The following is a 15,449-nucleotide window of genomic DNA, read 5'->3' as shown; positions in this document are numbered from 1 at the left end:
ATGACCTTGGAGAGGACAAAATAAGATCACTCTCAGTATCCTACTTCCCACATAGAACATTCTCAGTGGGAATCATTGAAGATATCTAGGAAAAAACATTTGCTCTACCTTGAAGTAGTCTATGAACTAAATGTTAATTTAGCTACAGTTCTATAACTATTTATATAGTTAACTATTTCTGTTCCTGGCTTAGAAGGATTACTCAAGACTTAAACAGAAAGCCACTAGATGGTTTTTAGTCTAAAACACTAAATATATGGCAATTGAGATTTAATACACGGTCTATTTTCTTTGATTTGCAGATTCAGAATGTTCTTCATGAATTTTTTCAAAATCCAGACTTCCATCTTGGTAAACTTGCCTATTTCTGTAGTATTTCTATTTTTCCCTCTTTTATAAGGGTGGAGGGAGGTGAGGGGACAGATGCTGGATTAAGATGAAGAGTGAATATTGAGATTTATGTTATTCAAAGTTCTTATACATGTACTTTGCTTCTTTTGCTCTTGCCAGATGGAGAATGTAGAAAAACAGAAAAGCAATCAGTGATTTTTAATCCTTTTAGTCGAGTGCTCCATTTTATTGTAAATACTCTGTATTATCCCTTTATCATCCCGTCAAGTTCCTAGAAAATATTACACACATACACAGAATTTTAAAAAGAGAAGTATAATGTCCTAACTGTGATATAAAGGAAAAATACAAGGAAAGACATAAGAAACTGATATGGACTGTATTTCAATACATAATACACACATATATATAATATTTATATTTATATTTTTATATTTATATTATATTATTTATATATATTTATATATAAATATATATTTATATATAAATATTTATATATTTTTTATATATTTATTTGTATTTTATTTATTTATTTATTTATTATATTTATATTTATATATTTATATATATTTATATATATATATTTCATTTTGCCCTTACTTCAAAATGTCAAATACAAAGAAAATGGTCAATTGGATATAATTTTACTTTTCTTATGTCTAAACTTTCATTTCATATATATATATATATATATTCCCCTAAACAGGAGAGCTACACACGCAGACTGGCACAGATGTGTTGTATCAGAGTCCAGACACAACTTATGACATTATCTCACATTACATAATTTTCTGAAATGGTGGACAACTCTTGGTAAAGTTTCAGAAGGAAGCAAAGTATAATCCACTCTTTTCATAGTAGTTACAGTCTTAGAAAACCTAACAATAAAAAATATAATCATGTTTCTATGTAAAATAGTTTCTAGACTCAAATTTATTCTAAGCAGATTTATCCCCTATTTGAGTATCTATTTATTTGAGAGAGAGAGAGAGCAAGAACAGGGGGAGGGGCAGAGGCAGAAGGAGAGAATCCTCAAGCAGACTTCCTGCTGAGCGTAGAACCCAACACAAGGCTTCATCCTGGGACCCCAAGATCACCTGAGCAAAATCAAAAGTCAGACACTCAACTAACTGAGCCCCCCAGGTGCCTCAGGAATTGCAGGATTTCTGACCCTACCCTTATTCCCCATCACTGTGCCAACAAAAACTCAAACTACAAATTAACTACAAATTTCCACCATGCTCACTGAGGGTAGAGGGGGGGAGTACTACAACTACAGAGAACCATAGATTTTGAGGCTTTTATTTCCAGAATTGTTTCCTCATATGAGATTAAGCAAAAAAATTCTGACTTTAGGGGCATCTGGCTGGTTCAGTTGGAAGAGCATGTGATTCTTGATCTTGGCAGTTTGAGTTGGAGCCCCACATTGGGTGTAGAGATTATTTAAAAAATAAATAAACTTAAAAAAATTCTGACTTGTAGAATAAAGCACTAGAGTTTAGGTCCTGAGATTATACGTAATTTATATCCAAATGATTTTTTTCAGTTGATTTTTGACCACCATTACATCGATAACAATAGATTGTCAGAAATCTATTTTCACTTTTTAAAAATAAAATATGTTTCCCATCTTCCTGATCATTGGTCCCCAAACATGATTTGGGCCTTGCTGACAACCCTTTCTCCCACATGTTCACAGCCTATCCGAAATCTAGAATTCTTCATAGTTAGCACAACCTCGACTCCTCTTTCAGAAAATCTTCGAGATAACTTCTTTTATTTATTTACTTTTTGATGAAAGTGCAGAGGAGTGAGGGAAGAGAGCTCTATTTGAGACTGTGGTAAAATTAGAGAAATTCCAAACCATTCTAGTTGACAGTGATTTTTTTTTCTCCTCTCACCTCCTATAATACCTCAGATTTCCTGTACCATTCATTCATTCATTCATTCATTCAACATTTATTAAACCCTCACCTAGTTCCAGATACTGTGATGGGGTAGAGGATGCAAAGAGCACTAACGCATCTTTCCTTTCCTTAGGTTCCTCAAAGTCCAGCCAGGGGACAGATACATACACTTAATAATAGCTGTTACCATTAGAAACCAGTGTGGCTTGCAAAATCTTCCAGAGCTTGGGGGGAGGTCTGGGATGAGGATAACAGCATCTAGTGCATAAGCTTATACTAAAGTGTATGCAATCTTCTTATGACAATAACTGGTATCTCATAATAAGCAGTTACGAAAACTAAGAGTGAGTAAAGAATCTTATATGTACCAGTCCATGACTGGCAGGAAGATTTGGGGTTAGAAGTAGGAGAGGAAGCCAGTGCTTTCATCATGAACTTTTACACAGTTTGTGTTTGGTTTTTGTTAAGGTCAATAAAGATTACATAATTGTCATATCAAAATGAGATTTAAAAAAATATTTATTGGAACTAACTGCCATATTTACCATTATTGATCACTCTGTTATTTATGAAACTCCTTTTTTGTTGGCTTTTGTGATACCATTCTCTCTTGATTTTTCATTGATGACTGATTGCCTCTTAGCTTTTTTGTTTCTTGGTTCTTCTTTTATTTGTACCTTAGATGTTTTCAGTTTTCCTTTTATATCTACTATCATTTTACACATTATACACACTATCTGGGTTCTTATTTAAACCCATGACTTGAGCTGATGACTCATCAGTATGTCTATATTTCCATCCCAACCCTTCCCCCTGAGCTCCCAGACCTGTAGGAAAAGATCTACAAGGTGAGTAATGAAGTAAAAAAAAAAAGTTGCGGATCAGTATGGTCACATGTGTGTGTAGAAAAACAAAAAATGTATGTTATAAGAAAAAATACCTAGAAAGGTTGCTGGAAGGGTGTCAACAAATGGGTGACAGTGGTTCCTTCTGGGGCAGTGGTGGGGAAGGGGAAGTGAGAATGATGGTGGGCAGCAGGGTAAAAGGGAGATATTCAAGTTTTGCTGCTTATGCTTTTGTGCTATTTGCATCTTTTACTAAAAGAACATATTTGTATATTGTTCATTTAATAAACATTAAAGACAAAATATTTAGAAAGAAAGTTTGTAGAAGTATTGTGCTTTAGGACCTGCTTCTATAAATGCTAGCACAAACCAACACAGTTGTTCTTGTAGTCTTTTTTATACTATTGATGTCATATTTGTTTTTGCTTTATCTCAATCTGGTCATTAAAAATGTAGACCTGTCTATTTCAGGGTTTGGGTTGCTTGGTCAAATGAAAGCCAGGAAAAGTAATAATTGTGTAGTAATTGGAATGTTACCCAACTACATATCATTTGCTTTATTGTAAATATTGATGTATATTAATATAGATGTTAATTAAGAAATAATTTTATGTTCTTCTTCTAAAGTGCTATAAGATGAATATGAAATATGAATGTATCACAACCAAACTAACCAGCAAATAACTTTTATTCCATAATTAGAAGCATGTTGCCAAAAATTGGATATTGCTGACTCAATGGAACCAAGGTTGAACAAAATGGAATTTATAGAAGTAAGAAGTTACATTATTCATTATTTGAATCAAATTATTTTGCATGGGCATTATGCACACATTAACTTAGAATTAAGTTAAAGCATACTAACTTATTTCTATTCTAAGATGAAATATCATTTTATTTTATTTTAACTTTTCTGAAGTTAGGGTATATCTTATAATCAAAGGCATTTTACAGTTTCTTTCAGTTATTGGTACTCATGATGTGAAAGTGAGAAAAACTTTCACTCACATCTTCAGTTAAGATCAAGAAAAAATAGCTTCTTTTTCTATTGCATTTTAGATAAAGAAGCCTAAAAGTTATAAACCATTTCCTTTAGACCAGGCATTGTCCTAAGCTATTCAGATATTAACTCAGGTAATGCTCTCAGCAATCCTTATTCTTATTTTTATAAATGAAGACACTTAAGGTGCAAATTGGTTAAGTAACTTGCACAAGGTGTCATAATTAGTGAAGCTGGGTAAATTTGTACTCAGGAAGTTTGGTTTCAAAATCTACATCATATTTCATCTGAAAAAGTATATGATTACTTTTGTCTTGGGATTATATTAGGATAAGCAAAAGGAGCGATTTAATGGTACCAGAGTCATAAGTGTTTTATAGGTTACCTGGAATTGTTAAAATACCCATAATTTTTAAAATGACAGTTCCACAAATGGCTGTGTGCTCCTCTCCAAAGGAAGTAAAAAGTTTCTGTAGGTTGTTTTGAACTTGGAACCCATTTTCCAAATAGAAGCAATATTTTATATAGTGACTGAGGTCTGTGGTTTATCTTATTTTTGTATTATTTTTTTAAAGTAGGTTCCACACCCATCGTGGAGCCCAATGCAGGGCTTGAACACACAATCCTGAGTGCAAGACCTGAGCTGAGGGGTGCCTGAGTGGCTCAGTCGGCTAAGTGTCTGACTTTGGCTTGGGTCATGATCCTGGGGTCCGAGGATCAAGCCCCGTGTCAGGCTCTCTGCTCGGTGGGGAATCTGCTTCTCCCTCTCCTTCTGCCCCTCCCCCTGCTTGTGCATTCTCGCGCTCTCTCTCTCCCCCTCAAATAAATAAATAAATAAATAAATCTTTAAAAAAAAAAAAAAGACCTGACCTGAGATCAATAGTTGGACACTTAACCAACTGAGCCACCAGGTGCCCCACAGGTCTGTGGTTTGAATGTGCCTGAAATGGAATTCTTAACACAAGTGACTGTTTCTGTGTGGAAATGCTATCTGGAGAAGGCATCACAATGCACTACCAGAGAAAGGAATGTTCTTATCTCTAAACCACTAGTGATAACTACATGCAAGACTCTTAGTATGGCCAGAGTTTATGGAGTGAAGGGTAAAGATGGCCTCAGGCAGAGGAGAAATTCCAAAGACTCCAGACTGAGGAACTGAGGGAGGCTGATCTCTCATCATTGCAGATCATCTTTCCCTACCTCTGGGAGCTCCAAAGGTTGTCATACTTTTTTTTTTTTTTTAAAGATTTTATTTATTTATTTGACAGACATCACATCACAAGTAGGCAGAGAGGCAGGCAGAGAGAGAGGAGGAAGCAGGCTCCCCGCAGAGCAGAGAGGCCGATGCCGGCCTCGATCCCATGACCCTGGGATCATGACCTGAGCTGAAGGCAGAGGCTTTAACCCACTGAGCCACCCAGGCGCCCGGAGGTTGTCATACTTCTGTTTCTGTTGATAGTATCAGATGGCTCTGGCCTGGGTTATATTCCTCCCCTGGTGTAATTTCAAGGTTAACTCCCCAAACTCTTGCCTCCAAAGTAGTAACAAAGTATAGCTTTCTCAAAGGAGAGTGAAGTCTTTTAAAGGACTATTCTCTAGGGCAACGTAATCTGCTTATCGGTTCTTCTCACTCTAGGCACCAGAATCCTGACTCAAATTGTCATTTGTGTTCATTGTCATTCCCAGTTATCTATTACAGACAAAAGTCTTTATCGTGTGATTCTATAAATACTACAAGTGGATTGAGAATGGATGAATGCATACCACAGAATAAGAACTTTGTACTATTTGTCCCATGTGTGGTTGTCCAATGGGATGGTAATGGAAAGATGCCTCACACACAGTTATTGGCTGTAAAGTTTCTCTTAAGGCAAAGGATTTAATATTCACAGACATGTCCTGTTATATACAAAGCAGGATACAACACAGCGTGCTTCCAAACAGAGGTTCCCTAAAGTTTTCCACAGGAATTAGACCATTGGCATGGATCAATGGTTTAGATTTTCAAACCATCCTGGTTTGCCCGCACCCCAGGGGTTTCTTAGAACATGGGACTCTCAGTGCTAAAACTAGGAAAGTCCCAGGCAACCTGAGGCAGGTGGCTACCCTCACTGAAGAACTTGTTTTGCTTTGATCTTATCCCCCACCTGATTATCGTGAAGACGCAGGCCACACATCCACCTGCTCACCAGGGGCAAGTGAAAGCAATCTAACACCTTCTTGTTTACTGTGGGACTGGGTAGAATGAGGGTCGGTTTCCCAGGAGCATCCTTCAGCTGGCCTGAGCTTCAAGCGGTCTGAAGTCTGCATCTGAATTATTTAATGGGCTTAAGAATAATCATATGCAGGGGAGCCTAGGTAGCTCCGTTGGTTAAGTGTCTGCTTTTGGCTCAGGTTATGATCCCAGGGTCCTGGGATCAAGTCCCCGCATCAGGCTCCTTACTCAGCTGGGAGTCTGCTTCTCCCTCTTCCTCTGCTGTGTGCTCCCTCTCTCTGTCAAATTAAAAAAAAAAAAGGAATAATTATATGCAAAAACTAGAAATACTATTCAGTGGGATTCAGATATCAACTTTGGATTCTGTGACACTAAGGAACCGGTGCAGGGGTTAATAAGGGCCATGTCTCTGCCTGAATTCTCTTCTCTGGGACTGAGTCCGTTCTTGCTCCACACTGGTCGGCTTCAAGATAGTCAGTCTCTCATGATCAGTTGTTTTACACCAGTCACACAGTCTGAGGGCTTCAAACTGATATGGCTCAAAGTTGACATTTTAAACGGAGAGGCTTCATCAAATTACTCAGACTGTGGCTTTCCTGTAATGTATTCTGCTCAACCCAGGCTGTGCATTTCCCCCAAAATGGAATGTATCCGAGTGGCTCTCTATTCTGTTATTTGTGATTTGCATTTTGTAATTTTTGCTGTTTTGTTCTGCTTATTTTGTTTTTCCTGTGCTTTGAGTTATGGCAGGGGAGGACAGAAGAAGGAAGAATGATGACTTCAGGGGAGGTGTAGGTAGAAGCAGCAATGTGCTGTGAACACTGCCTGAGGAAGCCTTGGGGTGAAATGAGCGAATTTAAACCAGGGAAATGGGACAATCTATGGTAAACTATCCTCCAAGGTGTGTGCCTTCGTAGGTGGTCTTCAACCATAAGAAATACATAAAGGAGTTTACCGATCAGCAAGTCCTAATTGTCAGTTTTCTAGGGCTACCATAACAAAGTCCTGGGTGACTTAAACCTCAGGAACTTAATTTCTCACAGTCTGGAGACTAGAAGTCCAAGACAAGGTATTGGCAGGGTTGGTTTCTTCTGAGGGCCCCTCTCCTTGGCTTATAGGTGGTCATCTTTTCCCTGTGCCTTCACATGGTCTTTCCTCTGCACATGTCTGTGTCCAAATTTCCCCTTCTTATTAGAACACTGGTCGCATTAGCTAATGACCCACCCTAATGAGCTCATTTTAATTTAATTACCTCTTTAAAGATCTTATCTCAAGAGCACCTGGGTGGCTCAGTCGGTGAAGGGTCTGCCTTTGGCTCAAGTTATGATCTTGGGGTCCTGGGATGGAGCCCTGAGTCAGGCTCCCTATTCAGCCGGGAGTCTGCTTGTCCCTGTGCCTCTGCCACTCTTCCCTGCTCATGCACACTCTCTTGTTCTCTCTCTCAAATAAATGAATAAAATCTTTAAAAAATAAAAGATAAAGATCCTATCCCAAAATACAGTCACATTCTGGGGTACTAGGGGTTAGGCCTTCAACCTATGAACTTTGGGGGGACACAACCCAAGCCAGAACATTGCCTAAGCTACCTTTCACCAGTAGGGGAAAAATCATGTGTTTTTATTATTATTGGATATTGAGTAAGGCCTTTGTTCAATTCATTTGTTAAGCAAATGGTTCTGATTTTTAAAAAATCAAAAGACTTTTATATATATATAAAATAAATATATGTGTATTTCTGCTTTGTTGAGTATATAATTAGCATTAATTATTTTTAAAAATTCCCTGAGACTGGAAATCTAATTTTCTGACCGAATGCCATATGAACACCCTTCTTCAATGATGGATAGCCAGTATAATCTGTGTATTTCAATATTCTATAGTCTTTGTTTGCAGGCATTTCTGAAAATGTTGTTTACTATCAGGACTTACCAATGCAGTTTGGAAGTTAATGCCTAAAATAGTTAATTTCCAAATACAGTTTCTTTCTATTGCTTTTATATTACCTACTTCATCAACTCTCCAGTATGTCTACAATTAAATAAGTGTGAATCCCAGTGGCCCAGAGCTGTAAAACTTAACAGTAAATAGCAGCCTGTTAAGTGTGACATTTACTACATTCTCAAAATTTTGGTTTTCAAGTCATAAAGGAACAGCCCAGAATTCATCATAGTGGGACCCAGCACATGGAGATAGCTTGATTAAGTACAATTCAAATGGTTAGCAGTTCACAGAGTTATTAAGTGGAAGGATACTCATAGTTCATTATATTCCTAAATTAATCTAAGCAATAATTTCAGGATTGGTGGATATTAATTGATTTATTCCATGGGAGGATAGGAAAACACAAAGGCCCTGTATTTTCACTTTCTCTGTTTTTACAAGAGACACCGGCAAACTTCTGTTACTGTTCTATTTGGAATTTGATCTGCAGTTAGTTGGCAACTGGTAGTCTTTATGTCCTATCGCCCACGCTTACAGAATACACTCATTCAGAAAACCCAAAGGCTCTAAATCCAGAACACTGAAGTGACTCTTGGAGAAACAGTTAAACTAATCCTTGGTTTAATAGGATTACCACAACTGGAAAACTCAAACGGCCTTGTGGTCAACTTCCCCAAAGCTTAATTCATGTATTAAGGATTAAACAACCAGATCTTAGGATTCTGGAACAATTAAGAACAGTTGTCCCATGTCATCTATTTCAGTGGTTCTCAACCTTTAGTGAACATAAGAATAACCCAGAGGGTTTATTTATTTATTTATTTATTGACTCAAGGGTGGATTTATTTCTAGTTACCATGTATAAAATTTGGAGAAAAAAGACCCAAGTCTGCCCGTCCCCTTGGCTGGGGCCCACTTGAATTTCCATACGTGGTTTCCACAACAACATGCCCCCACTAGCTAACGTCACAAGAGTTCTGAGTGTTGGGATATAAAGAAAGAATAACAGTGGAAATATGCTAGGATCTCTTTTTTTTTTTTTTTTAAAGACTTTATTTATTAGAGAGAGAGAGAGAGAGAGAGAGAGAGCACGCACAGGCAGACAGAGTGGCAGGCAGAGGCAGAGGGTGAAGCAGGCTCCCTGCCGAGCAAGGGGCCCGATGTGGGACTCGATCCCAGGACGCTGGGATCATGACCTGAGCTGAAGGCAGCTGCTTAACCAACTGAGCCACCCAGGCGTCCCGCTAGGATCTCTTTTTTTAAAATTAACATATAATGTATTATTTGCCCCAGGGGTACAGGTTTGTGAATCAACAGCCTTACACATTTCACAGCACTCACCATAGCACATAGCCTCCCCAATGTCCATCACCCAGCCACCCTGTCCCTCCCCCCACACCCCCTAGCAACATTCAGTTTGTTTCATGAGATTAAGAGTCTCTTATGGTTTGTTGCTGCACACACACACACACACACACACACCCCACCATCTCTTTCTTAAGAGGGAAAAAGAAAGATTATTTCCCTTCTCCAAGAATCCTGGGGGCAACTGGTCCCATCACATGACATCTCATATTTTTTCTGTTCTGACTCTGCACACTTGTGACTGGAAGGAGCCTGGTAAGAGCTAGAAGTGTATTTTGCTTCCAGAGGGCTTTTTAGAAAAAACAGATTCTTGGTCCCACTCCAGAACTTCTGATTCAGTAGGTCTGGAGTAGGGCACCCAAATTTATATTTCTTTTTCTTTAAAAAAAAAAAATATTTATTTATTTTTTAAATTTCTTTTCAGTGTTCCAGAATTCATTGTTTATGCACCACACCCAGTGCTCCATGCTATACGTGCCCTCCACAATACCCACGACCCCGGCTCACCCAACCCCCCACCCTCCTCCCCTCCAAAACCCTCAGTTAGTTCCTCAGAGTCCACAGTCTTTCATGGTTCATCTCCCCCTCCAATTTCCCCCCAAAATGTTTTTTTTCTTTTTATACACATTTTGGTTTAATAGCCACCCAAAAGACTGTGTTCTTTCCCTCTTTCTTTCTAAGTTTTTATCTTGGGGTACCTGGGTGGCTCAGTCTGTTAAGCATCTGACTCTTGATTTTGGCTCAGTTCATGATCTCAGGGTCATGAGATTAAGCCCCCCATCAGGCTCCGTGCTGAAGAACCGCCTTAAAATTTTCTCTCTCCCTCTCCTTCTGCCCCTCCCCCGTGCTCATGTGCGTGCACGCGCGCGCGCGCACTCTCTCTCTCTCAAAAAAAAAAAAAAAGTTTTAATTTTATTTCCAGTAGTTAGCATATAGTGTGATATTAGTTTCAGGTATTCAACACTTCCATAAATCGCCCTGTGCTCATCACAACAAGTGCCTTCTTTAATCCCCATCACCTATTACAACCTCCCCACCTCCCCTCTGTGTAACCACCAGTTTATTCTCTATATTTAAGAGTCTGTTTCTTGACTTGTTTCTTGTTTCTCTTTCTTATTTTTTTTTCCCTTTGCTTGTTTGTTTTGTTTCCTAAATTCCACATATGAGTGAAATCATATGGTATTTGTCTTTCTCTGGTTTATTTCACTTAACCTTATACTCTATAGCTCCATTCATGTCATTGCAAAGGGCAAGATTTTCTTTTTTATGGCCGAGTAATATTCTATTATATATGTACCACATCTTCTTTTGATGGACACTTGGGTTGCTTCCATATTTTGGCTATTGTAAATAATGCTGCTATAAAAGGAACATTCGTGCACTGTTGGTGGGAATGCAAACTGGTACAGCCAGTGTGGATGTTCCTCAAAAGGTTAAAAATAGAACAACCTTATCCAGCAATTGTACTACTGGGTAATTATCCAAAGAATACAAGAATACTAATTCAAAGGGATATATGCACCCATATGTTTATACTAAATTTACATTTCTTTTTTTCTTTTACTCTTTTTTTTTTTAAGATTTTATTTATTTATTTATTTATTTGAAAGACAGAGATCACAAACAGGCAGAGAGGCAGGAAGGGAAGCAGGCTCCCTGCTGAGCAGAGAGCCCGATGCGGGTCTCAACCCCAGAACCCTGGGATCATGACTTGAGCAGAAGGCAGAGGCTTGAACCCACTGAGCCACCCAGGCACCCCTAAATTTACATTTCTAGGAAGCTCTCAAATCATGCTCTCAGCGCTTCCAACAAGCTCTCTGGGGATGTGGTCAAGGGACAACATTTGAGAATCAATGATCTCTTTGGGTTTTTCCTTCTAAATAGGTTTGTCAGCTGAGAGGACTTTCATTCTATAGAAAAAACATTTTTGGTCAATTTCTTACCTAGCTCAAAAGGGAGCAAGAGCCATGGCTACAAAGAACTTATTACATGAAATACCTGTACTCTGTAAATACCAGGATCCTCTTCATGACCCAGTGAGATAGCTTCTGTGATGCACATTTCACAAATGAAGAAACTGCAAAGTTCAGTGACTCAGCCAAGATTACTCAGCCAGTGAGTATGGGAACTGGGATTTGAATTCAGATAGGCTCCAAAATGTGAGGATTTTGTTTTTTGTTTTTGTTTTGCCTCCACCTTCCAGAAATGTTTAGAATCTGGTGTCTTCTCACCACCTGTTCTCTGTGCTAAGCCATCGTCATCTCACAATGCTTTATTTCATTAGACTCCTGACTGACGCCCTTATTTGCACACTTGCCTTTTAAAATGAAAGGCAAGGGCGCCAGCCTCACCAACACTTGTTTTTTTCTTTTTGAAAATAGCCAGTCTGACTGGGGTGAGGTGATCTTATTGTGTTTAATGTGCAATTCCCTGATGATTAGTGATGTTGAATATCTTTTCATGTGTGTGTTGGCCATGCCATCAGTATGCCTTCTTTGGAAAAAATTCTGTTCAAGCTTCTACCCATTTCTAAAATCAGTTTTTTAAAAAATATTAGGTTGTATAAGTTCTTTATATTATGTAGTTTGGGTATTAACCCCTGATTGGATGTGTGATTTGCAAATACTTCTCCCACTCAGTAGGATGCCTTTTTGTTTTGTTGACGGTTTGTTTTATTGATGGTGCAAAAGCTTTTTAGTTTGATGTAATTGTATTTGTTTATTTTAGCTTTTGTTGCCCTTGCCTCAGGAAAATGGTCAAAAAATATTATTAGGACAAATGTCAAAGAGCTTACTGCCTATGTCTTCTTCTAGAAGTTTTATGGTTTCAGGTCTTATACTTAAGTCTTTAATCCATTTTGAATTTGTTTTTTGTATATGGTATAAGACAGTGGTCTGGCTTCATTTTTTTGCAAGTAACTGTCCAGTTTTCCAACACCATTTTTGAAGAGATTGCCTTTTCCCAATTGTATGTTCTTGCCTCCTTTGTCATAGATTAGTTGGCCATATACGCATAGGTTCATTTCTGGGGTCTCTATTCTATTCCATTTTTCTATGTGTCTGTGTTTATGCCAATACCATACTATTTTGCTAACTATAGTCTTTTGGGAAAGCTTGAAATCAGGGAGCATGATATCTCCAGCTCTGTTCTACTTTCTCAAGTTTGTTTTGGTTATTTGTGGTCTTTCATTGTTCTGTACAAATTTTGAGATTCTTTGTTCTAGTTCTTTTTCTTTTAAGATTTTATTTATTTGACAGAGAGAGAGAGAGATTGCAAGAGAGGGAGCACAAGCAGGGGAGTGGGAGAGGGAGAAGCAGCTTCCGCATTAGCAGACAGCCTGTTGCGGGGCTGGATCATGACCCAAGCCAAAGGCAGCCACTTAACCGACTGAGCCACCCAGCTGCCCCTCTTTGTTCTAGTTCTGTGAGAAATGCCATTGGGGTTTTGATGAAGCAAAATGTGAGTTCTTAAACATTACACTTTTCTGCATCCCAAGGTAACACATAAAAACTTAACTGTACTCATCGATCCATCAAAAATAATGACAATTAGGTTTCAGCCACAAAAGAAACTAAATATTTGGAAAAGTTTTCTTACTCTGCTTTAAAATTTCCTTTTGATCTCTAAGCCAGTTTAATAATGGTTTATGATTCATTAGCATGGATTCAAACCTAATGTATCTCTTACATAACACATTTCTAAATTTGCCTAGATGATTTTAATGAGGAAGTGAAATATCCACTATCTCCTTCATTTCAAAAATTATGTCAATAAAATATGCCCACAAAATGTTCATTTTTTTATTGTGTTATGTTAGTCACCATAAAATACATCATTTGATGTATACAAATACATCATTTGATGCAGTGTTCCAAGATTCATTGTTTATGTACAACACCCAGTGCTCCATGCAATACATGCCCTCCTTAATATCCACCACCAGGCTCACCCATTTTAAACAAACTATATTCGTTAGTATCCTTTAACTGCAGGAAATGGAAGCCAACCTGAGTTAGTGTTTATGAAAATGAAATGTATGGAATCCAAGGGAAAGATTGTGGTCTGACTTCTGGAGGATATTAGAACAGGGACTTGAAAAACATCAAGACTCTTTTCTCTGCTTTCTGTTTCATCTGTCTCTAGGTACTGACTTTTCCTACATCCTTAGTTCACCTGGAAGTATCTGGCCACCCAACAACTCTTAAGTTTACATTATAGGGCCAGCCCCTCTCAGAGGATAGCTAACTATTTTCCAGTCCTAATTCCAAAATCCTAGTGAAGAGAACCTGAATGGCTTTGTTTAGGTTAAGGATCATCCCCTGGTCCAATCGTTTATGGCTATGGAAGTAGAGTAATTCAATCCATATTGGACTACCAGTACAAATTTGGCTACCACTGTGCTTGGTTGGAACAGAAGAGGAAATCATTGACTTATGAGTTGTGCCAACATTTCAAGAAGAGTTCACTCAGAAATTTTTTCAGTGCTAGATCCACATATGTAACACAAGATATTAATAGTCAGGTATAGATCAAGAATGTAGTGTTCCTGACCCATCAAATGAGCAAAAATCCAGAAGGCAATATACACTGGTGGTGAGGCTGAAGAGAAATAACCACTCATTCATTAGTGATGGAAACACAAAAGGGCACAAACCTGATGTCCAAACCTTTCAAAAATACAGATGCCTTTACCTTCTAAGCTAGCAGTCCCACTTCTGGGAATCTATTCAACAGGGATCAAGAGAAATGGCCCACAAGTATAGATGTTTTCAGGCTCTACACTTCCAAAATAATTTTAAAAATTGACAAAGGATACCTTATTATAATATCAGAAGACAGAAAAACCACCCACAATCCCCATTTCTTATACTCTAATCATTAAACATAGCTAGTCTTGGAAAAAGCATGGTCTTATATGTCATACATCAAAAGGAAAACTATATTCAATTTTTAGAACTATTAATGTGCAGGCAACGTTTTATAACTGCTGCTAGTTCATACTGTGAGGTGAAAAGTCTGCCCTATATAATGCTGTTGTGATCCAGAGGCGAATTGCTCCAAAAATAGCCTCACTGGTGTGTGGTTTTGGGGATTGTATTGGTCACCTCTCTTTGCAGCACAGCTGTAGAGTAGTACTAACATGAAAATGCTTTTATCTATGTGACAAGCAAATGATATGGAAAAAATTGTAGCCAATAATTTGATGTACATTGACTGAATCCTTAGAAAAATCCAAGTAAAGAGCCTATTTTAAATCAACTCGTTTATCCTCTTTTTCTCTGCAGTACCTCTCTTCACACATTGCAGACTTTAAAAGTGAAATGTTTGAGAAACTCCTTAAGCACCTTTGTCATTGTGCGGATGAATTCCGGGAGGTCATAAAAACGGACATGCGGAGGCAAATGTTTGCTCAACTCTTCCTGGATTGTGACTATGGGAAGGTAAGGTAAGACCCTTAAAGCAGTGCTTCTCAAACTATTTTTTTGTGAAGGACCAGTTTTTAGGTTGTAGTTTGGTATGATGATGCTGTTTTTAATCGCTAATCCAGTGTGGACTGACACTCAATGAAGACGGACTGCTAGGGGGAAAAATGCACATGCCAAATATAATCCACCTTTTAAAAAAAGATTTCATTTATTTATTTGAGAGAGAGAGACAGAGAGAGCACAAACAGGGAGGGTGGGGTAGAGGGAGAGGGCATAAGCAGACTTCCCACTGATTGCGTTAGCTGGGCACAGGGCTCAGTCCCAGAACCCTGAGAACATGACCTGAGCCAAAGTCAGACTCTCAACTGAACCACCAAGGTGCCCCAGTCCACATTTTTT

At 38.3% G+C, this 15,449-nt stretch overlaps 1 protein-coding gene across 1 annotated transcript in view; it reads left to right on the top strand.

The window, feature by feature from the left end:
• Positions 1-15,449, top strand: part of EFCAB5 (EF-hand calcium binding domain 5) — a gene marked incomplete at its 3' end in the record, with an annotated part of 154,977 nt that overhangs the window by 71,352 nt on the left and 68,176 nt on the right. Inside the window, 3 exon segments of the mRNA XM_080827363.1 lie at positions 303-351; positions 3,806-3,876; positions 14,910-15,065. Coding sequence (XP_080683489.1) covers positions 303-351; positions 3,806-3,876; positions 14,910-15,065 — 276 coding nt within the window.

The sequence above is a fragment of the Martes martes genome, assembly GCF_963455335.1.
Source record: "Martes martes genome assembly, chromosome: 16".
In the NCBI taxonomy this organism is placed as follows: domain Eukaryota; kingdom Metazoa; phylum Chordata; class Mammalia; order Carnivora; family Mustelidae; genus Martes; species Martes martes.
Note: the sequence above shows the minus strand (reverse complement) of the source record. Positions and strands in the feature narration are given on the sequence as shown.